The 25068-nt window shown below is 46.1% G+C and overlaps 1 protein-coding gene across 2 annotated transcripts; it reads right to left on the reverse strand.

The window, feature by feature from the left end:
• Positions 1-217: 217 nt before the first annotated feature.
• On the reverse strand, positions 218-25068 carry eml6 (echinoderm microtubule associated protein like 6). 2 transcript variants are annotated; one of them, XM_022766721.1, is made up of 42 exons: positions 24872-25068; positions 23800-23959; positions 22760-22858; positions 22231-22299; positions 21929-22114; positions 21446-21581; positions 20877-21078; positions 20654-20791; positions 20043-20299; positions 19648-19857; positions 16947-17114; positions 16249-16355; positions 16068-16168; positions 15782-15968; positions 15596-15701; positions 15164-15257; positions 14382-14482; positions 13952-14154; positions 12099-12210; positions 11868-11995; positions 11611-11752; positions 11376-11528; positions 11166-11297; positions 10738-10826; positions 10499-10666; positions 10219-10420; positions 9814-9940; positions 9260-9338; positions 9056-9185; positions 8876-8974; positions 7845-7865; positions 4910-5083; positions 4314-4522; positions 4047-4204; positions 3783-3897; positions 3261-3449; positions 2979-3151; positions 2712-2874; positions 2469-2572; positions 1662-1815; positions 1470-1570; positions 218-1368 (listed from the first exon to the last, which is right to left on the reverse strand). In XM_022766721.1, exons 1-42 carry the CDS (start codon positions 25066-25068, stop codon positions 1344-1346), a joined length of 5868 nt encoding a protein of 1955 aa, XP_022622442.1. In that variant the 3' UTR covers positions 218-1343. The 2 variants fall into 2 exon arrangements, with proteins under 2 accessions (XP_022622442.1, XP_022622443.1); XM_022766722.1 differs by lacking the exon at positions 7845-7865.

Below are 25068 nucleotides of genomic sequence, written 5' to 3' on the forward strand. Positions count from 1 at the left end.
ACTTTGCAGTTTTCCTTTCTTTTGTACTGTCCCTTTGCTGCTGTAATATTTCCCCACTGTGGGACTAATAAAGGAATATCTTATTTTCTCACTGTGATCGGCCTTAGTACAAGAGAAAAAACAGTGATGGAGTTTTTAAACACTTTTAATGTTTTTAAAGATGATTTTATTTTAAAACATTTAAAAACATTTTTATCATTACATTTTTTCACCAAAATTGTTCTGTTCTGTAAATGATTTGTCGGCCCACTGGTTGGGAGCCAGTGCACCAGCCTCACTCAGGACTGAACTACACTTCAAACCACATGAAAGGTGAAGTTCCTCAGGTGCTCTGTGGAGGAGCCTTTTCCAGCCAATCAGGGATCAGAGTTTTACTTCAGTCTTTAATGAAGAACTGTCACCTGTAGTTTATCACACCTGTGGTGCGTTACTTTTTAATTTGACTCTTTAAAAGTCATGAGACCCCGTCAGAGACCAGAACAAACTGAAGTTGATGAATCCTAAAAGACAAAACACTGATTTACATTTACTGACTCTGAACAACATAAATGAATATTAATATGAATCACAGAACAGGTCTCAGGGTAAATACTTCAAAACATTTTGGTTGTAATTTCCCTTTAAATCCAGACATGAAGACGCAGCTTTCAGTTTCCTCATGTTTTATTTCTATAGAAGACGAACACAGAGACACAGCGCCACCATGTGAACAGAATATAAAAGTCGTCCACTTTGATTAAAACTTATTTCTATTAAATATCTATTTTCTACCTTAAATATTATTTAATATTATTTAGTTTCACTTTATTTTGTTTTGAGGTAGAATTATTTTTCTGTTTTTAAATATTTTCTGTTTTCACATCTTTGTTTTTAATAACTGGGATCAAACAGAGATCCATCTTTCTCTATTGTTCTCTACTTTAATACTCACTGCATCATCCTCCTCATCATCCTCATCATCAGACAGTACGAGATACAAAAACAAACAGTGACAGTATCATATGGTCCGAGCTGTAAAAGTCTGATAGCACCACGATTATAAATCAAGTTGTATCAAAGGTTTGGTCAGAGTTTGTGAGAAAGGCACATACTGACAAACAGAAACACTGCTACATCACACAGCTACAGATCCTCAGAGTCAGACCACTAACACAGAAACCTCAACACTTTCACAATAAAAGCATCTGAATGTACAAGAAGACCACAGCAGCGACCTCTGAACCAAGTCAGTTCACTCCGCTCAAACGTTCACTTCCTGTCCAGTGAGGTCTCAGGTGAAGCGTCAGGTGAGTGCAGCATCACGGGAGGAGAAGAAGAGACTCCGGTGGAGGACTCAGGTGGACTCACTGACATTTCCACACAAATAAACTGGAGACAAGAAAACAGGAAGTAACAAGTTTTAATGTGGCGAAGAACTGAATCTGAACCAGAACCAGACCCAGAGTCTCTGTTCTCTCTTCGTATCTCACCTGCAGTCGCTGCCTCCGGCGCTGATGACATACTTATCATCACAGGAGAAGCGGATGTTGGTCACATGAGCTGAGTGGCCGAAGTAACGCTTGTGTTTTGCCTGTAAAGGAGCAGCAGATACAGACAGGTGAGAGGGCACCTGGTGGACGGACACATCCAGACTCAAACCTCCGGCTGTGAAGTTCACTTACAAATTTCTCGGAGCAAGGGAAATCAAAGAGCTTGATGAGGCCGAAGTCATCTCCCGTCACCAGGTTGACGCCGGCGTGCGAGACACAGGCGCAGTTAACGTCAGCCTTCTCAGCGTTACGAGGCCAAACCCCGAGAACCTCGTCACCCAGGATGCTGGAGAACACACGGTGGTCAGTATCTGAGTCATCCTGTTTCTATGGATCTAAAACATGTTCTCCAAGTGTGTTCTTAAGATCTACGACGTATTCCCTGACTGTAGGTGGTGCCCTGAGCTCAGTTAGTTTCCTTGGTTCTACAGATGGTTCCTTTAGATGAGGTTCCTACCTAGTGTGCAGCTGTTTACTCACCAGTCTAGAAGAAACGTTCAGCATTAAACTTCATTTATTTACTCACCACCAGCTCTCTTGTTTTGCTTCTATTTCTATCACTCCCCTATTCTACTGAAGTTAGCATGCTAACCTGCTAGCTCCAGCCTGGTTGGACTGTCTTGTCACTGCAGCGTCCAGTCTGTCCTGAAGATGTAGCTTCTCAGAGGACGTTTTATAAACTCTTGTTGTGTAAATACAATGATGACTGAACCTCTTGACAGATAGATGAGTAAACAGCTGTTGATGCTAACGTTAGCTATGTAGCAATAGCAAAACTTACATATAGCTCCTTTAATTCCCTCAGCTCTAAAGTTTCCTCGGTTCTCCATTTAGTTCAACTGGCTCTAAAGTCGATAGGTACAGACAGTTTGTGATGTTCTCTGATATCTTCTCTAAGTCACAGCCTCTGGACCATTCTGCATTTGTTACCGGCCTTACCTGGTCCAGGTCGCCCAGGTGATCCTCTCTATGACGGGCTGCTCTGTTAAGATCTTCCCAGTAGGAACTTCATGTACCTGCCGAGTGTAGGTGCTGGTGGACACCTTGGATAGAAATGAAGGAGATTTATGTTTCAGCCAATCCGTATCAGCTACTGCGTCAACAGCACAAAGGTCAGAGGTCACAGCACCAAACTGACCAAGGACTTCAACATTCATTAGGAGTGAATGGAAGTGTTTGAACCTGGATGTGTTTGCTGTCAGCAGAGAAGTCGATCTGGATCACAAAGCCGGGGATGTCCTTACAGTAACCGATCCGATTGAGGGACGGTCCAAGAGAGAGGTCATAAAAATCGACAGCACTTTCAACAGAACCCACCGCCAAGAACCGGTTGTCTGGACTGAACCTGAACCACAAGAAAACAACAAAAACACATTGAGTTGACTAAGACATGTTAAAGCCTGATGTCCCACCATAAGTCCCGACACCTGTCACAGGCTGATGTCGTACCTGATGTCCTGGATGGCAACGCTGCGGTCTCTCTTCTTGCCCCACACGGTCAGGGAGTTGACCAGCAGGACAATGAACTCTCCGTTCTCCATGCCGATGGAAACCATCTCTCCATTGGGGCTGTAGCAGGTGCACTTGGCAGGATGACCCAGACTCACCTTGTTCAGGAGTTTCTAACACGGAGAACAAGAGCAGATGGTTAACACGTTGTTCCACATGAGGGTACAAGAATCAACCTAGATCTAAAACCCTCAAAGGCCGATCAGTCCTGAGTCTCCTCACTTTATCAGCCAGGTCCCAGATCCGGATCGTCCCATCATCGCTGGCGGAGATGAAGACGTCTTTGAAAGGGTGAGTCGCCAAACCCCAGATCCCTCCCTGAGTGTGTCCGTTGATCATGGTGTTGGAGGCAGCATTCTTTTCTCCAACTTCTATGATCTCTCCATCTTTGGTTCCCACCAGGATTTTACCCTGTGTTACCAGGAACGACAGAGACGTTACAGAGACAGAACCAGGATCACACAAGATCACATGACCTTCAATGTAAGAACTGATTTAGTTTTCAGACGCTGTATTTTAAGAGGTTCCTGAAGTCTGTTGGAACTGGTGATAAAACGTCACTGTGTAATGTCATTCACCAAACAAGATGTCATGAAAACAAACTGCTTGTTGTTTTGTGTGTTTTGATTTCAGCCCATCAGAACGAGCGGAGTGGAACAAGTGGACATGATGAGGGTGTCTACAGTTTTCAGTAAACACTGTCTGATAGAAGAGTGTGGTTTTACGATGTGATGTGTCTCAAACCTTCCCCCTGCAGACTGATCGGACGTTCTCCACCAGCTGACCGGTCTCCAGCTGAAACGCTCGGCAGCGCTTCATCTCCTGGTCCCAGAGCTTCACAGCTCCTCCTTCTTTAGTCCTGAGGAACACGCCATCTCCTTGTTATGATTCAGATTTCATGCACTTCTGTCCTATGGATCATTTCTCTACTGTTCATCAACACTTAACGAGACGTGAAGTCACGGCTCGTTTAAATCAGGATGAAGCATGTTAATTTGTGGTACTCACGGTCGCTCCTTCCCCCCTGTGACGATGAGTCCGTCCCTCAGGGTGGTGTACATGGTGAAAACCGGGCCGCTGTGCGCCTTCGCCACCACTCGCACCAGGAAGTGCTCCCTCCACACATACACATCTCCGTTTATAGCACCAGTGAATGTCAGGTTGTTCTGGACGAGATAAAGACAAAATTACTGCAAAGTCTGAAAAACTGGAGATTTATGTATTTTATTCTGAGGTGAGTCAGAATTAGAGTTTTGAAATCAGAGTTTATCTTACAGCACCGAAGGCCACGGACAGCATGGTCTGCATGCGGCCGTCCTCCACCGAGCCGATCACACCTTTCTTGTACATGAGCGAACCTCCAACCAGAGTCCAGAATTTGATGTGTTTGATTCCCACTGACACAAACTGGGTGTCAGAGTCTGGTCTGAACTCCACCACAAAGATCCGCTCAGCATGGCCGCCTTTACTGGTCACCTTGGTGCCTGGCAGAGAGGTCAGAGGTGAGCATGGATACCCCTCTGTGGTCTATTCATGGTAATGTTCTGTATGCTTTTCTTGAGTTTGTGCAGACTGTATATTGATAAACGTGTCAGTCCCTTAGGGGATAGGACTGAAATCTTTTCTCCACGATTCTTGTTCCCCTGATACTCTCTGACCTTCATGCAGCTGAAGTGAAAGAAAATTCTGTTTGTTTAACCTTTCATTTCTTGATCTTGTTCTCCTGAATGTTGTGATCCTGAGCTATGTTCTACAAAGTTTAGTGAGATCTTATAAATACTCTGGAAATTCTCTGTGGGCGGACGACCCAAACAAAGTGAAACTGTCATTACATCATCTATATTTCTTAATTTGACAGAAACCATCTGTACCTTCCTGCCACCTCCACACTGTGATGGTGTGTTCGGGTTCCACTCCTACGGACAGCAGCAACTTCCCTGTAGCACTGAAGTTGACATAGCCGACGCCTTTCGCATGGGAACAGCGGAGGATGGACAGCGTCTGCTTTGTCATGGCGTCCCACACATGGATGGATGGGGCAAGGCCTATGAGAGGAGACCAGAGTCATAGAAACCAAACAGCTGAAGAACCAAGGAACAAAGGCAGCAGGTAGCTCAGGACCTATGGACCCAAGGAACTCTGGACCAAAGGACCTGTGGGCTTCAGGTAGGAAGGGGAACCAAGGAACCATAGGACCAAGGAAGTTAAGGATCACAGCAGCAAAAACCAAAGGTTCCCAAGAATCAAGGAACCATAGGACCCAGGAACTAAGGTGTTGAGAAGGCAAGGACCATAACATCCCAGGAACTGTGGAACCATGGACCTTAGTCATTAAAGTCATTGTTCCACAGTAGATTGTTTCAACACCAGGGATCTCAGGCAGTGTGGTATCAAGGAACCAAAGGACCTAAGGATACTAGGAACTGTAATGTCCTAATGTAGCCCAGGAACCAAGGAACTAAGACCCAGAGGAACAAAGATGTTGAACATCTGAGGTCCTTAACATCCTTGCAACTGTGCAATTAAGGATTTATGGAACAGTAGGAACAAAGAACCCAAAACCCAAGAGTTTCCAGGAGCAAACAAACAGAGGTTGCCAGGAACTGTGGATCCAAGGCTTTGAGGAACCAATGGGCCAGATAACCAAGGAACTGAGCAGACAAGAACCTGGGGAATCTAAGGAATCAAGGACCTAAGGTAGTAAGGGAGTCAAGAAACCAAGAACAGAGGAACAGCAGAAAAAAGGAACAACTGAATCATGGAATCACAGAGTTAATAAACCAGAGAACTAAGGAACCAAACACCAAGGAAAGAATGAAGGAAAACACCAAGGAATGAAGGAACCAATGGAGTGAGGAACAAAAGAACCACTGAACTAAAGGTGAAATGGAACCAAAGGAACCAAGGAGTGTAGATGCTGAGTATCGGGTGAACGAGCTAAGATTCAGGAGGTAGGCAGGTAGGGGAGCAGTCGATCAGACTTCATCTAAGTATCATGCAGAACTTCCATGTTGTCCAGGCGAGGAGGGGACTGGTACCGACATGCTGATTCAACAGAGCAGAACTGGTAAGTGACTGTAATTTAGATTCAGAGTTGGGAAAATAAAAACAGCTTCTTTTCTAAACCACATTTACAGCCAACAGTATTAACACCTACATGATCATGACAACACACGACTTCCTTCTTCTGACGCCGAAAGTCAATACAAGTGAATCGAGTCCAAAACAAAGCGATCTGGAACTGGTGACACTAAACTATTGAAAACATCTGAACAAAAGGGATATCACATGACACCAATAGTGTGAACAGTCAGATCAGTGTCCGTTATGACTGTCTCCCCTGCTCCTCTCTTGAGGCTCCATATTAGACCCTACTGTATTTAAAAATGCTTCCACCAGGGATTGTTTCCACGTTCCCAATCAAAGTCAGAATGTGACTGAAACGTTTCCATTACGGCTCCTTGAAGACTTCCTCCTCATTGTCTCGTCTTCAGTTAGACTACTGAACAATTTATTTTGGTTCCCTGTAGAGCATTTAGTAAACAGGTTTTGTTTAATGTAAATAACATCATTAGGATTCATCCTCTGGGGATCATGATCAACAGTAGTAGTAGTATCATCTGTCCGGTAGTTTTTCGGATGTCTCCAGACGAAAGTGTTGGACAGGCAGACGGACTGTCCTGTGTGATCATGACTGTAGAGGGTTAATACAACAGGAGCACTGCAGATAAAGAGTCGTCATGCCCGACATTCATGCCCTGATAAGATTCATCAGCACAGATACGACAGGTCCAATTCTAGCCTCTATAAGAACCTCTGAATCACAGTGTTACCACAAACAGACAGACACCACATACAGAAACCACAGGCTAACTCGGCTATCTTAACATGCTGATCGGAGGCTCTAAGCAAGGCTCTGTCCTTAGTCCGACGTGCTTTAGTTCGTCTACAGCCGTGCTCACACTGATGTGGAGAAACTCAAACACACTTTATCAAGGTTTTCCATTCACACTAATGTTCAGATTGTTTTTGTACAAACAGACACAAAAAATAAATTGAATTTGTTGAATGTTCTTTTTCGTCTTTTTGTTTAATGGTGTTTGGCAAACTTGAATAAAACACAAGTTCCACTTTTCCTAAGCTTTAACTATATCTCATGGTCTTCCTCAGCTAACAGAGTTTGATTAGTGAAGTATGAAACTTCCACCTGTTATCATGCGACCACCCCCCTGTGCTGCTGCTATCCAGCCACGATGGTCAGTCAGAGTCAGATGTCAGATGTCTCAGGTGTCTCAGTCAACACAGCAGAGACATGTTGGTGGTTATTTACCTTTATTGTTTCAGTCTCCACATTGTCATGGATTTTTTTCTCTTTCTTCAAACTATTAATGACAAAATTACTAGTGCGGTGAAATGATTTAAACTGGTCGACAAAACTCACTTGGTAAGAAGATTTTTGTAGGTGCAAAACTCTAAAAAATAAGAGCTCGCAGGAAGTAGGAAGTTTGTTCTTTTTGAGGATGGTGACGTTGAACTGTCACTGGTTTAGTGTGAATGGAGGGACGGAGTGTTTTCATCAGAGTCCACATCGGTGTAGACATGGTCTCGGAGTGGCGGGGGGGCAAGCTACAAACAGACTCAGACCTGAACAGGAACCTGCCTGCTGATACTCACCGGACACTTCAGCCTCTACACACCGAGAGCAACGACACCAACAGGTTAAACACCGTGTTCTCCACGTGAACAGAATCATGTGTGTGAATGGATCAGTGATGAGTGACTACAGAAAGGTGAGCAGAGTCTTACCTGGCAGGTCAGTGATGTCACCTGGTGATGAGGTGAGGCGGTGACAATGAGGAAGCAGTGGAAAAGAAAAGAGGTGCAATGGGAAAAAGCAGCCAGGTCATGCACGAGAACAACATGGTAATCAATATTCAGACTGAGTCTGTGACTAGACAGCTACAGATCATGTCTGTGCTCAGGACTAGAGTCAGGTCAGCACAGGTAAACAAATGGAGGTCGCTAATGAAGATGCCAAAGGCATCCATTTATTTTGTCTTTGCGGTCATTTTGTTTCTTTATTCCACTTCAGGCAGAGTCTCTGGGGTCCGAAGGGTGAGGGGCTCCTGGGCCCCAGAGCCGTGTTTAATGATTCATTGTGGGCATTAAGTGTCTTTATCAAAGCATCAAAAAGTGTTAAAGTCAAGATAAGATTAAAGTTAATCATCAATTGCTGCACTGACACCACCCAAACAGAACTTTCTTAGGGCAGCAATAAAGTATATCGTATCATTTTGAATCCTATTGATCCGTATCGTATCGTTCATTATTTTGAATTGAATTTGTTTGTTTTGAATCATTTCGTATCATTTTGAATTGTTTTCTATCGTTTCGAACCGGACTGTAATGAACCGGATGGTTTTGTATCTTTTTGTTTATTGTTTCATGTCGTTTCATCTCGTTTTAAATCGCTTAATATTGTTTTGTATCATTTCATATCGAATTATTGTATAGTATTGTTTTGAATTGTTTCGTGTGGTTTTTAATCGCATCGTTTTGTATTGTTTCATATTGTATTGAAATGTATCGAATCACATGAAATCCTACGGAATCGAGTCGTAATGCATCGTATTGCGTCGCATCACTTTGTATGTTTTTGTACGAACATTGTGATTTTGAAATTCAGATATCAACCCTTCAGACTGACGTCAGTGTTTCTCCCAGTGGATGCTCCAGGATTTGGTGTGCCCATGCTTGTAGATCATAATGAGACATTAGCAGAAACACAATGTAACATGTCTGTTACAGCTGATTTGACTTCCTGTCCCGTGACTCACCAATCTGTCCGGTGGCGATGATGTTTTGGTACTTTGGATGCTGATTGACGGTCAGACAGAGGATGTCGTCAGTGTGTTCCAGGTAGAAGCTCTGAGTTCCTGTCAGGACAGGAAGCAGAAGTGTAACATCAACAACAACAGCAGTTACAGAGAGAAGCTCAGAGTGAGAGGTGTACCGACCAGCGGACAGGTTCTGCATCACCACGGCGGCGGCGGTATGGAAGATGATGTCGGCGCCGTCGTTGAGGTAATGCAGGTTGTTGCGACAGTCGAAACCTCTGTAGCCGAAGACATGCTCCAAGACCAGCTCCTGAAAAAGCAACAGCAGTGTGAAGAGAGGTGTCAGGTGTCAGTGGACTGATGTTGACCAGAGCTCGTACTGACCTCCACCACCTTCTTCTTCTTGGTCACGTTGTTCCTCAGCAGCTTGTCCGGCAGCGGAGCAGCTCGACTCACGGGAGGCCTGACCGGGACAAACAGGTCCAAACAGTTCAGTGACAAAGTTCAGCAACAGAAGGAGAGATTGTGTATCTGTGTGTTTGTTGTAGATGACTGGAAGGAAAAACTAAAAAAAGGCTGAATATTATCAGTCGAGTCAAAAAACTATTTTTACCTACATTTTTAAAACTTCATTTTCCTGTGTTTTGGGGGAATGTTGTGAAAACACATAAAAGATTAAAAGATAAACGACAAAATTTGTGCCAAGAGCTAAAAGTTGAAAAATTGAAGACCTCAAACATAAAGTGAATTTATTTTATCGACTGATAAAAGACAAAAATGAAAAGCTGTAAATGACTGGAGGTGTTATTTATTTTACTCTCACTGTTAAAGCTCCAGTGTCGTGTTTCTGTGAACTCGGTCCCTGACGTGACTCGTCTAATAATCCAAACCTCCTCACACAGAGTCCACATCAGGCAGTCAGTATGTGAAGGGGGTACCTCTCCTCCACAGGAAGCTCTTTGTGCTGCAGGTGAGGTTTGGTTCCGGACATGTTCCTGATGTTGGCTGAATAGATCTTGGTCACGTAGTCCACCACCTTCTCTCGGGCCACGTCGCTGTCGTAACCTGGAAACACGACAACAAGTCCGTGACCCCGCTGCTTCCTCTGAACCTGGACCAAGTCCTCCGGTCCCCCTTCAGTCAGACCGGTCAGTGCAGAATCGCTTAACTGCTGCTTGATGTCAAAGGACCACATACACCTGGACCTGGACCAGACTGAGTTTGTGTTCCTTTAGTGGAAAGGATTCTACCATCAAGACCTGTCCATCACCATGACAACAATGTGGTGATGTCACATCTGACAGTGAAGAACCTGGACCTGTGTGTTGTTTAGACTGCGTTACCTCCGTCCTCCTCGGTGTCGTCATCCGACTCCTCGCTGTCCACGGCTTTACTCTCTTTGTGTCCTGGCGGTTCTCTGGTCCAGATCATCAGCGCCGTGTCAGCCCCGCCCACCGACAGCAGCATGGAGTCGTCATTGGACCAGCGGACGTTTGTCACGTTGGTGCTGTGACCCACGTACTTCTTAAACTTGGCGAACTGGCCCTGAGGTCAGAGTTTACAAAGTGAGAACATTGAGGTTTTAAAGGTTTGTGTCAGCTGGGCTGTTTCTCTGAGTCTCACCCGGGACGGGAAGCTGAACAGTTTGAGGAAGCCGAAGTCGTCTCCGGTGGCGAGCAGTTTGCGATCTTTGGTGAGTGAGGCGGTATTTACGAAGCTGAGCGTCGGCCATATTCCCTCACAGGTGGGACCCAGAACCGAGGTCCAGCTCGCCCAGTCCAGCTTCTCGAACTGGAAACAGACACAAACACTCAGACAAACAGAAACTGATGATCTGCAGAAGATAAAAACAGAAAACAAACCTCGGCCACACTGATGTTCTGTTTACGTCCTCGCGGAGCCTCGAAGAACAGCTGCTCTTTAGCTCCAGTGTTCACCTGCAGCAGTTTACCTGTGGAGGAGAATATCAGGTGTGGACATGACTTCATGAACTTCAGTCCACTGTGTAGTTGTATATGTTCACTCCTCTGAGACGGTAATGAAAGCTAAACTGCTGGATCATAACTATGAGGACGTTAGCATGAACATTTAGTCTGTAACATTCAGAATGTTTGTTTTTATCCTGCTAGCATGCTAATGTCAGTTCAGGCATCAGGTGTTGGCCAGGTGGAAATGTTGATGAAAACTCTGGTCACTCCTGCCGCCGCTCAGCTAGTGATGTGTAAATCATTACTAGCTGTTCTGGCCAACAGTTAGCATGTTAGCATAGCATCAGTACAGGTGTGTTCACCTCTGGAGTCCCAGTCGATGTGAGTGATGTAGCTGCCGGCTCCTTTACAGATGCCAACTCTCTTACTGGTCAGGACGTTATAAATGTCCACAAAGGAATCATGGGACGCCACGGCCAGGTACTTCCCCGCATCTGAAACGCAACACGTGTCATCACTGACCAAACAATCACCTTCACCCTTAGACACACTTGTGTGGTGAGTTCAAGTACCTTGGGAGAAGCGGATGTCGGAGATGAGCTCCCTGCGGTGGTGGAAGGTCACCATGTCTTCCAGAGTGTCGGCGTTCACCACCAGGAAGCTGCCGTCGTTCAGACCGACCGCCAGAGCTTTACCATCAGGAGAGAAGGCACAGCAGCGTCCACCTGACAGGTAACACACACAGGTCACACACAGGTCACACAGGTAACACACAGGTGTGTACCACCTGCAGGTCGTTCGTCTCACCTTTCTTGAGTTTGCGGACGGCAACCATGCGGTGATTGGCCGACAGCTCCCAGATCCTCAGAGTCTTGTCGTCGCTGACGGTGGCACAGACAGGAAGTAGAGGGTGAGCCGCCAAACCCCACACTTCTCCCTCCATGTGACCCTTAACACAATACACAGGTAACACAGTGAACAGGCAGCTCCTGCAGAGACGGTCTGAGGAAGAAGATGAAGTGGTCTTAAACCGGCAGACACAGGTGAGTCTCTGTGGGTCTCACCTGGACCAGCAGCGTCATGGGTCCACTCTTGTCGATCTCCAGGATTTCTCCGTTCTTTGTTCCCAGCAGGATGTGACCGTGACCCAGAGTGATGGCTCTGATGGACGGGTTGTCCTCCAGCAGGAGACCTGGTCCAAAATCACAAACTAAATGAAACACCAGAGAGAGACAGAACCAGAACCACAACCACAACCAGGACAAGATCGGAGACAAAGACCAGGAGTGTGACACCTTTAGAGGACGGAGACAGAGCAGCTCTCTTGATGGCGTACGTCTTCAAACATCTTTCAAACATGTCGTCCCAGAGCTCCACGATGCCATCCTTCCCCCCCGTCACAAAACCCTGGACAGTGAACGCAACACGGGAAACATCAGAGAAAACATCCGCACTGATGATGGATGATGGATGGATGATGGATGGATGGATGATGATGGACGGATGAATGGATGATGGATGGATGATGGATGGATGGATGAATGGATGATGGATGGATGATGGATGGATGAATGGATGAATGGATGATGATGATGATGGTGGATGGATGATGATGGATGGATGAATGGATGATGATGGATGGATGGATGATGATGATGAATGGATGGATGAATGGATGGATGGATGGATGGATGGATGAATGATGGATGATGATGATGATGGATGGATGGATGGATGATGGATGGATGAATGGATGGATGGATGGATGGATGGATGGATGGATGGATGGATGGATGGATGGATGGATGGATGGATGGATGGATGGATGGATGGATGGATGGATGGATGGATGGATGGATGGATGGATGGATGGATGGATGGATGGATGGATGGATGGATGGATGGATGGATGGATGGATGGATGGATGGATGGATGGATGGATGGATGGATGGATGGATGGATGGATGGATGGATGGATGGATGGATGGATGGATGGATGGATGGATGGATGGATGGATGGATGGATGGATGGATGGATGGATGGATGGATGGATGGATGGATGGATGGATGGATGGATGGATGGATGGATGGATGGATGGATGGATGGATGGATGGATGGATGGATGGATGGATGGATGGATGGATGGATGGATGGATGGATGGATGGATGGATGGATGGATGGATGGATGGATGGATGGATGGATGGATGGATGGATGGATGGATGGATGGATGGATGGATGGATGGATGGATGGATGGATGGATGGATGGATGGATGGATGGATGGATGGATGGATGGATGGATGGATGGATGGATGGATGGATGGATGGATGGATGGATGGATGGATGGATGGATGGATGGATGGATGGATGGATGGATGGATGGATGGATGGATGGATGAATGATGGAGGGATGAATGGATGAATGATGGATGAGGATGGATGGATGATGGATGGATGAATGGATGAGGATGGATGGATGGATGATGATGATGACTGGATGGATGAATGGATGGATGGATGATGATTGGATGGATGAATGGATGGAGGATGGATGGATGATGATGGATGGATGGATGGATGATGATGATGATGGATGGATGATGGATGGATAAATGGATGGATGGATGATGATGGATGGATGATGGATGAATGGATGGATGAATGGATGGATGGATGATGATGGATGGATGAATGATGATGATGAATGGATGATGATGGATGATGGATGGATGGATGATGGATGGATGATGGATGGATGATGGATGGATGATGAATGGATGGATGGATGAATGGATGGATTGATGAATGGATGGATGAATGATGGATGGATGATGATGGATGGATGATGGATGGATGGATGATGGATGGATGAATGGATGGATGAATGGATGGATGGATGGATGAATGATGAATGGATGATGATGGATGATGGATGGATGGATGATGGATGGATGATGATGGATGGATGATGAATGGATGGATGAATGGATGGATTGATGAATGGATGGATGAATGATGGATGGATGATGATGGATGGATGATGGATGGATGGATGATGGATGGATGAATGGATGGATGAATGGATGAATGGATGGATGAATGGATGATGGATGGACTAATGATGAATGATGGATGATGTAACCTTGTCCAGGGAGCACATGGCGAACACGGGGCCGTCGTGGGCTTTGATGGTCTTGATGAGCGTTGTGTCTCTCCAGATGTAAACGTCTCCGTTTGTGGCTCCAGAGAAAACCAGGTCCTCAGATCGACCGTAACATGCCGACATCATCGTCTCCTGTTTCCCCAGGTTCCCAAATATCCCCCGTTTAAACGTCAGACCGCCACCTGCAGGACGGGGACAGAAAGACAGTCTTTAAGGGAACTTTAGTAAGGTACATCCAGGACGTTTAGCTTAGCTTAGCATAAAGACTGGTAGCAGAGGGGAAACTGTTAGCTTAGCTTAGCATAAAGACTGGAGACAGGGATCCCTGTCTCCTCACATCTTCAGTGGGAGGAACTCAGATGTGAGGAAAAGACACAGGTGAAGGAAACATGGGTGAAGTGAAGTTTACCTGAATGCTGCCAGAACTTGATGTGTTTCATGCCTACAGTCACCAGCTTGTCCATCCTGAAAGGATTACTCTTCACCACAAAGATCTTATCTTTGTGACCCCTGCAGGACAGAGAGCATCAGTCACACACCATCACCAGTCTGGAGTTACCCTATTACCAACCATCAGTGTGTTACTGTGTGTGTGTGTGTGTGTGTGTGTGTGTAGTCCTGGAAACACATGTCTGTCTGCCTGTCACCTTGATGACATCACAGTTGTGCAAGATACAGTCACGAAACTTTACAGGTGTGTAGTTGCGATCAAAATGAAGGCGTTCAACCATGGAGTGGGCCAACCCATGAGTACTGAGTCCTGATGTGATAACTTAGTAATAACCACTGAGTAGTTGTGGCTCTGAACATCACCATGGAGACAGGCGGTGCAGTTCTGTGACATTCAGGATCTCAACACTTCCTGTAGCACAGATCAACATTCTCCTCTGGTGCTACAGTATCATGCTGTTATAACGTAACCTGTTCACTTCCTGTGGAGACAGTGAGTCATTTGTTCCCTGAGCTTGTCTCTCAGGTTTGCTACAGATTCAACAGGCCACCTGTTTCCTGTGGGGAGGCTCCGCCTTCAAGACTAGAGTCAGGGAACAGTAAACACCCCAGATTACTGCACATGACAGACTGTGCCATGACTGTAGTCTGCAAGATGTGCACTGTATACCTGCATATACGCACCACCACACCTGTGCATCAGGTGTGTACATTAGTCAGGTTGTATTCAGGTGTGTGTACCTGGCCTTGGCCAGTCTCTCTCCTTTCTTCCAGTCCCAGATAACAATGGAGTGAAAATCATCGATTCCCACCGAAACCAAACTCTTCCCATCCGCTGAGACACAGAGACACAGAGATACATGAGTCAGAGACAGGAGACATCAGACAGACTCAGGAGACAGACTCAGGACAGGAGACATCAGAGGCTCATCACTCACACAACAATTCAACACAGTGACCTCCTCCTGCACAAACACAACCTGTCCACACTGACTTAGGAACACCAAATGGTTTACAGGTGATGGATTTGGGATAATGAATAGTGACACAGGGATAACAAATGGTAATATCTGGATTAAAAATGGTGCATTAGCGATAACAAACAGCTTCACTGATGATGAAGTGAAGATTTACAGGTGGTGATTGGGCAGGGACAGGTGGGGATTAGTGTACCTGTGAACTCCAGGGCACACACTCCTCTGCTGTGGTGTCCCTTCAGTAGTGACAGACACTTCAGGGTCTGGACATCCCAGATGTGGACGGCTGGGTCTCTGCCCACCTGAACACACAGACAGCCAATCAGAAACAGTCTCAGTGAGTCCGACAGTGACCTGCTGCGCTCTGATTGGCCGGGCGTACCTGTGCCGAGGCCACGTAGTCTTTGAGCGGGTGGACAGTGAGGCTGAGGATGTCGTCGTCATGGCCGAGGTAAAACCTCTGACTGTGTTGCAGCCGGTTGTAGATGATGGCGACGGCGGCCACATGGTAAACGACCTCCCCCGCCTGACTGTAGAACAGGTTGTTACGACAGTCAAAGCCCCGATACCTGCAGGAAACAGGAAACAGAACCGCCACAATAAAACTCAGAGATAACCTTGCCATTGTGTCGATAGTTTCACTGATAGTTTAGAGTTTTTGTTTTTACCCGTGAACAAACTGCAGACGAAGACCCTCCTCCGGAGCTTTCTGCCGCTTCAGAGAACCAGTCAGCTTTTTCCTCAGCTGAGGCAAGTCCTCCTTGTACACCTGCAGACAGACACAGGTGAGTCAGCCATGTTCCTCATACATTATTTACAGCATGTGATGAGCTTTTATTTTCTGGAGACCTGACGTTCGTAGCTGGTCTGAGCTTCCTGTTCGATGTCCGAGTCGAGCTCCGGAACATCCGACACATCCGAGTCTGACTCTCCGCTGTTGGAGTCGGCGTATCCCTCTGAGGACACCAGAGAAATGTCATCAACAGCATGTTACTGAGGGTGGTTGGTTTTTCAGGGACAAATACGTGCAGGTGGTGATTCACGGTTTACAGATGTCTGAGGATAACAAATGGTGTTGAAGAGTATTTATTGTTATCTAGGATTAAAACAACAGTTTAGGGATGACAAATAGCAATGTAGGAAATCTAATTAAGGGTTAATTTAGGGTTTGCAGAGAGAGGTTTGAGGATAATAAATGGCAATGTTGGATTTAGAGATGAGCAAGAACAATAAATGGAGTTGAAGCACGATGACTGACGTTAAACAGAAGTAATTTAAAAGAAAAGATTTCCTGATTTTGATGTTGAACTTACAGGTAGCAGTTTTAACAATCATGATTAAAGTCATAAATGGTAAAATTTATTAAAACAAACGATGTGATCTGGACGGTGATTTGTTTAGTCTTTACAGACGGTGAATTGAAGGTGATGCCGCGTGTGATTTATCATGAGGCAACAACCAGGCCTATTTCATGAATGTCAGTCTGGTGTTAGGAGGACTCAGCTGTGGTTAAGACTAAAACTTCTTCAGGTGAATCTTGGTCTTACCTTGGAGAAGAGGCTCCAAGACGCCATTCATGACGCCTTCAGGCAGGAACCTCCACTGGAAGACGGCGTGGTCGGCGCCACCAGTGCTGACGACCCACTGCAGGTCATTGGACCAGCGGACATTGGTCACGTGGGCAGAGTGGCCAATGTACTTTTTGAATTTGGCTCCTGTTTGAAGAAGAAGAGGAAGGAGTTCATAGAGCAGTTTGATCCAACAGCTTGGAGACAAGCCATGACTCATGTGAGCACCTTGAAATGACAGACATGCTACATCCAGAGTACAGTCGCAGTCCAGGAGCCTTTTGAATCTATTACAATTCTTCATTAATTGTAGTTAGGTACAGCTTTCAACATTTGTGAGTAAATAAAGTTGTAAATAAGAATCTCAAAGATCAAGGTTTCCCCTAACGGACCTGCTCCATCAGAAAGGATCCAGACCTCTGGGTCCTCCACACAGGTGTAGCGGACACTGGTGGACGCCAGTGACCGGACACAAGATTTATGGTAAGGACACTGGGGTGCTCTGGAGTATATGGAGAGCATCCCATATCCACTTTCCCCTCATCAAACTATCACCTGGAGAGAACACAGGGACGAAATGAGTTCCTCTCACCAATAAACTAGCTTTTAAGATACCATCGGAATTCACGGCTAGTTCATGGAGCTCACCCCGAATCAACACTCCTGCAACAAATGGGAGACAAACACGACACTCCCCACAGACTGACACTGAGTTCATGTTGCATCCCTGAGATTCACCTGGGACTGATAGGTGGGCGCCACCTCTTATCAAGCAACATGAAAAGTAACATTCAGACCCATTGAGGTGCTAAACCATCAGGATTCACACTCTTGACTCATTTCTCTCTCACAAGAGAAAACAATACTATCACTTTTAACACCTTTTCATACCCAAAGGAGGGTCTCATGAGGAACCACAGGCTCCCGCCATAAACCCTCCTACATTCCAAGCTGGACTGATAACCATTATTCTACATTTGTAAAGCATGATTAAAATGTCATTGAACTGAATGTCTCATCACCAGGTGATTCATGCATTATTACTCTGGAAAGATTCCCATAAAGTATGGTCCAAAGTTCATTTCTGTAGCCCGAAAGGAGGCTGAGATATGTTTTATCAGTTCTAAGGTAAATATCCACCACGTTACAATACTGCCATCTAAGGACCACTCTGGACCCCTTTTTCCTCTAGGGAATTAACTGATAGACAACCTAATACATCACTTTGATGTTACTATTTCATGTTGTAGCTTTAGCTATATATTTGTGTGGTTACAAATTGTTATCTTTTCGTTAGTCAATATATTCTATGTGTACTATTATTCATCATGATGTTATTAGTTTATTTCGTATATTCCAAACCGTAGCTAGGTAGTTTATATAGGCCGATGTAAAAATGAATGGGCCATGGTGGGAGTAGAATACGCAACACTTGCGCGTAAAACCAAATTAAACAAAATAACTTAAGGATTTATTTCTCTCTTTCTTTATTGAAACAAAGACAGAGAAGGAAGAAGCCCCCCCCCCCCCTACCCACCCCGAGGATAAAACAGCAGGATCCTCCAGGGCAGACTCTTACAATCTTAATCTTACTGTCACTCTTACGTCTCGTCTCTTACGTCCTTGTCGCTCATTCGCGCACTAGCTCACGTTTGTTTCTAGTCTAAACTTTACTTTGTTACTTTGGTACCAACCTCGTGTTCTTTGTCCTCAATTTTCTTACACTTTTGTGCGTGATGTTTGTGTTTACTACTTCAGCAAGCCAAGCCTTCCAAATTGAATCACACACAGGTGTGTATAAGTAACTTCGTCGTTTTCTTTTTCAACAAATTCAACTTTTGTCTAGAAGATTTTGAAGGTTTTGTGTCATTTGGCCAGCACCAACTCCTTCCAACTTATCTGGCAAATTAAATTAAATACTAGAGCTTATTCCGCCGTCAACCTCCGGCCCTCCGGCTACACGCCTCACCAGGACCGGCTGACCAGATCTCGAGAGCGCCTACGGAAGACAGTCTGCTGGCAGACTGCGCCGACGCTGACCCACCGAGACATCGGCAGAGCCCGTCACCCCTGGCAATGGCCGTCATCTCTGAGAGAAACCCACTTGGAGCGTGGCGTCCCCGTCGCCTAGCAACCTAACTCCGGGGCTCCAGCCAGGATCTCAAGAGCGTGCTGTAACTCAAAGTAGGCAACTCCATCCTTTGCTCCGAACTGGGTTGATGTCGGAAGTCCCGACCTAATAATTTCCTACCATTAAGAATAAATGCTATACACATAACTAAATCCATTCTCTTTCACCATCACCCAAATCACTGCTAGTTCAGCTGCTAGGTATTGTTAGTCATAGATTCATGTTCATTATCATTGTTCATTGTACTCCACCTGTGTTTAGTTAGTCAATAAATATTTTCAACGTGACCCAGTCGTTGCCCTGTGTTTCTTTGAAGTGAAGATCGGAGATCCCTGTAATCGAGAAATCACAACTTTGGATGTGAGATTGATCAAAATAATCCTAAATTTTAATCAAATTGTCCTCCCTGAGGACTGGTGCCCCATTCTTTAACGAGAGCAAATTTCAAATTGTGGTATTCAGGCTACACAGGTAAGGTACCTGAGTTACTGAAAAGGTTCCTGCAGTTGGACAGAGCTCTACGTAGAACCGACTGTTTGTCAGACTGACCTTTCTTCAGGCAGGGGAACCTGAAGAGTTTAACAAGGCCAAGGTCGTCTCCGGTCACCAGCACGGCACTGCTGTAGTTGGCATCCACAGAGTTGACATTGGTGATGTTGGAGTATTTGGGCCAGATGCCGTTTACCTCAGCCCCACTGACGCCAGTCCACGTCATCCAGTGGATCCCCTTCGCCTCCTCTTTAGGAACCAGCTTCCCTGCTGGAGGACACAAGAGGAGGTTAAAAGGTCAGGAGGTCACTGGTGTTCAGGAGAGGAGTCAGTGCCATGTCACGACAGACTAGTCCCAAGTAAAGGCAGGTACGTCCCAAGCCACGTCCTAAGAAATATATTAGTAAACGAATGAAGTGTCAGTGATGTAGAGTCACAGACCATGAAGTCGGTACCTGGCATCCTGTAGAAGAGCCGCTCTCCAGCGCCATCATTGGTCTGGAGGAAGCGGCTGTCCACCGACCAATCCAGGTGGGTGATGAAGGAGGTGGAGCGGCTACACTCGCCCACCTTCTTGTAGCGCTGGGCAACAGCGTAGACATCCACCAGGCCGTCGTTTGATCCCACCGCCAGGAAGGAGCCATCTGGAGAAAACTTTAGCTCATGGATGACCTCCTTCCTGTCCTTGATGTGTACAACCTCTGTCATGTCCCTAGAGAGAAAGGAAATGAAGACATCTATAAATGTCAAACTGGTGATTCTCAGTAAGGATCAATTAATCTTAAGAAAGCTTGTTGTGATCATGTACTCTGGGTTCAGTTTTAACAGAAGTCTGCATAATGCCATCTTAAAGGGAAATCCAGGTATTGGTCCAAAGATTTTCAAAATAAACTTCAGTTTTACGTGACCTGTCCAACCATTAGCCTCCTGGATTAGCTACAACAGCTAACTGCTTACTTCTGGCTAAACAGAGCAGCAAAATATCTTTTAATTTGAAGTAACGACAAACTTTATGATGTGACATCACAGTAATAAATGGAATGAACTAGTTTACAGGTGAGGTCACCTGACACGCAGCACTGTGAAGGATCCGTCCTTCATCCCCAGAGCGAGCTGAGAGCCGTCGTTGTTGAAGGAAACACTGCGAACCGATTCCTCCATGTTACAGCGAGCCAGCAGAGTGTGGTCAGGAAGACTCCACAGCCTGAGAGACAGACAGGTGAGAGATAAACTCAGGTAATCAGAAGCCTGGTGGGGGTGGGGCAGGGGCGTTGGTGGCTCAGTCTGACCTGACAGAACGATCATCACTCCCTGTGACGGCGACCGGCTGTTTGGGATGCAGGTCGAGAGCCCAGAGCTCGCCCTCGCTGTGACCCTGCATCAGTAGAACCGGTTTGTCCCGGTCTCGGACCATGACCTCGAAGATCTCACTGTCCTGAGTGCCCGCCAGGATCCGGTCTGCCTTCCAGCAAACGCTGCGGATCGACAGACCTGAAACAGAAAGCAGACCTGACTGGACTCAGACCAGACCACCTGTCAGCGTGGAAACGTTTAACGCGTTTCAGGAAGGTCAGGTGAGGTACAGGAAACACATGGGAAAGGTTCATCAGCTGTTGGGAGTGAATGGGCTCCAGTGGGGTCCTGGTCCTGGTCCAGGTTTTTGAAACCTAACCCCATGAAAACCTCAGAACCTGCCAAAACCAGATCAAGACTTTGGCCCATAATACCTGATATCCCACATCATACTGGACAATCATGACCTATTAATTATTAACTGATAATTACTCATCAGTTCAATTACAGGACCGACCCCCCCTGCAGGTCTGGAGCTGATCTGGATCAGGTTTCTGGGTCTGACCTTTGTATCCCTGCTCGGCCTCTCTCAGGTCGATCTTGGTGATGGGTTTGAAGTCCACGTCCCACAGTCTGATGCAGCCGTCTCGTCCCCCGGTGGCGAAGCCTTCCTCACAGGCGTGCATGCTGAAGATCCCCGCCTGCACAAAGTGTTAAATATGAGACATTTTCCCATCAGCCCTGCTTCTCCTCTCAGCGCCCTCTGCCTGTCTCCTGCTGTGACTCCACGGCAGATTTCCCTCTAAAAAACTCATTACATCACATGACCTCTTGACAGTGTCAACATGTGACTGACAGGAAACAGGAAACAGGAAGTCCTACAGGAAGAACTATCAGATTTTATTCTTAAAGCTTTGACTTTATTCTCAGGACGTACGGCCACACACCAGCCACGTGACATACTGTTGCGTCATTTGACGCATGCCAACTGACTCTTCGAAGCCCCGCCCCCTCATAAACCAATGCTAGGTCTTGTATTTTGAATTACCCCGTGTGCAGCCTGCACGGTCCTGATCAGAGTGATGCCTCTCCACACGTAGATGTCTCCGTTCAGAGCTCCGGAGTACGTCAGCTCGTCTTTGGCTGCAGAGACACACAGGATGGTCTGCAGGTCGCCCGTCTTCCCGAAGATCCCTCGCTTCGGCGTCAGAGCGTTCCCACAGAGAGTCCAGAACTAAAGAAACACAAACATGTTATTCCCTCACTTATCAACATTTTCACATTTAAACTGTGTGAAACAAACAAACAGTCACTCATCAGGAAGTTAAACTGATGGACTTCCTGTCTCACCTTGATGTGTTTGACTCCACAGCTGACCAACCGGCTGGACTGGAACGGATCCCAGGCCACGTCAAAGATCTACAGGAAATCGTCATCAATACAACTGATCAATACAACTGATCAGTACTGAACCTGATCAATACGGGACCTGATCAATACTGAAACTGATCAATACTGAAACTGATCAACAGTGAACCTGATCAATACTGGACCTGATCAATACAGAACCTGATCTATTCTGGACCTGATCAGTACTGAACCTGATCAATACTGGACCTGATCAATACTGAACTGATCAGTACTGAAACTGATCAACAGTGAACCTGATCAATACTGGACTTGATCAATACAGAACCTGATCAATACTGAACTGATCGATACTGAAACTGATCGATACTGACACTGATCGATACTGACACTGATCGATACTGAAACTGATCGATACTGAAACTGATTGATACTGAAACTGATCGATACTGAAACTGATCGATACTGGTCTGGGGTGTATGATCTTCAGTCTCTGGATGAAGACTCGTACTCTGTCTGAGTGTCCGGTTGCCGTGGCGAGGACTCGTCCTCTCCTCCAGTCCCAAACACACACCGTGTTCTTGGCGTCCAGACCGACCGATGCCAGCCGCTACAACAACAAACAAACAAACAAACAAACAAACAAACAAACCGTAAGACCAGGAAGTTCAAACACTGATCCATAAGTAAACCCACATGCAGCTCCGCCCACCACCGACATTCGAAGCGCAGGATTGGAGGATGTTAAACTGACTCAGTCATAACGAAGTGACTGTAACGAGTTACTGACCGAGTCCTCTGATTGGACAAGAGTCCTTCCATAAGGCCGCACCTTTAACTCCATGTATCAGGTGTTCTATTAACTGTTAATTAGAGCAACATTCACCGTCGTTATCGATCTGAGATTGTAATTAACTTCATTTCCAGAAATAACCTTTGAATTAAACGATGTGTGGTCCTCAGATGAAGAAGGAAGCCTGATCCCTCAGCTCACCTCCAGGTGAGGTCATGTGACGCTGCCAAATAAACGATGAAATAAACAAACAGATCATAATATGTTGTTGCTTATCGCTGTTAATTAACATGACACTGATATTCAGGACATCAGTCCCTCTCTGAAACATTACTTGAATATTATTATATTAATATCAAAATTGTGTCAATATTATTTTGTGAATCTGTATTGATTGAATTAAAACCAACTAAAACAGATTGACAGTGACGTGGTTCGTACTACACGTCCATGAATCGACTTCATTAGGAACCAGCTGAAACACCTTCAGTAAGGCTCTCAGTCTCAACAACCTGCTTCTGTTTATCTGACCAGTTCATCGGGAACACTTCCTGTTTGTGAGTCACGTGATGACAGAACAAAATAATGTGATGTTTCACCTTTGAACCTTTCAGAGTTCAATTATCTTCTACTGCTGTTGTTCCTCCTCACACTGTTTGAGGTCAGCTGTTATAAAATGAACCAGTTATATATGTGTCTATAGACATATATACACAGGTAAAAACCTGTGACATCATCATGAGGGGGCATGGTCACACCTGTCCGTCAGAGTCGAAGGCGAGACAGGCCACTCCGTGTGTGTGGACGTCCCTCAGGATGGACACGGTCTGCATGGCGTAGGTGTCCCAGATACAGATGTACGGGTCCTTCCCCACCTGACCTGTCGCCACCTGGATCTTATCTGGATGGATCGCCAGACTGGGGGGGGGGCACATTTAAAACAAGAGCAACAGAGGTCACTCCTGATGGACAGCGCCCCCTACAGAACACATTACAAACATCATCACCTGACACATCCCACCATGTTCACGTCACTTCGTCTTTTCCTTGTGTCCTTGTGAGGACAGAGGAAACAACAACTTCCTGTGTCAAACATTTGACCTCATCACTTCTGTTTGAAGGCAGCGTGTCATCAGCATGACATCACAGAGGATGACAGCGACATGCTGAGCTGTGATTGGCTGACTCAGCGTTTAAATGTTTTTTCCTACAGAAAACCAACAGACGGGTGGGGAGGGGAGGGGGGGGGGGGCTGTGATGGACCAATAGACACTTTATACTCTCATGAACACACACCTCAGCATTTGTGTCTCTGTGGAGGGAGACAGATGCATGCTGGGTAGATTCTCAATCAGACAGTGGGGGCCTCCGTCACACAACACTGAGGAGGAGGAGTCTAACATCAACATGTTCAGGACCCCCCCCCCAGATACAACAGAACAGAGACTTGTTGTGACAGAGCAGAGGATGATGGGAAAGATTCAGCAGCTTCATCATCAGTTTTTCCTGCGGCCGTCAGCTCCCATCAGGCCGTGGGACTCAAACACTGACCCCCACTTCCTGTGGAGGAGCAAGAGTTTTATGTCTAATAGATTTTAGATCAGACACGTTTCCTGCTTCATCTGTTGTTTCCATGGAAACCGACTGATCAACCAGTGACTATCAATGAGAAACTCTGAGACCAGTCTCTTCCACTGAATCCTACATTTCCCACAATGCACCTGGACATGGTGTTTCATTACAACTAAAGCTGAAGTTCAGTTATTGATTTTGTGTCAGTGAAGAACACTGAGCCGATATTAAGCAGCAGGTTGATCAGAGGAACCTCACCTGATGATGTCATCATTGTGTCCCAGGTAGAACTTCTGGGTGTGTTCTCGGGTGTTGTAGACCACGCCCACCCCGGCCACAAAGTACACCACCTCCTTCCCTGCGGTGTAGTACAGGTTGTTTCGACACTGGTGACCTCTGTAGCCGTGGATCCACTCCAGCCTCAGCTGGCAGCGAGGCGCCGTCTTATCCGACAT

This window comes from Seriola dumerili, unplaced genomic scaffold (genome assembly GCF_002260705.1).
Source record: "Seriola dumerili isolate Sdu_G_001 unplaced genomic scaffold, Sdu_1.0 BDQW01001001.1, whole genome shotgun sequence".
NCBI lineage: Eukaryota > Metazoa > Chordata > Actinopteri > Carangiformes > Carangidae > Seriola > Seriola dumerili.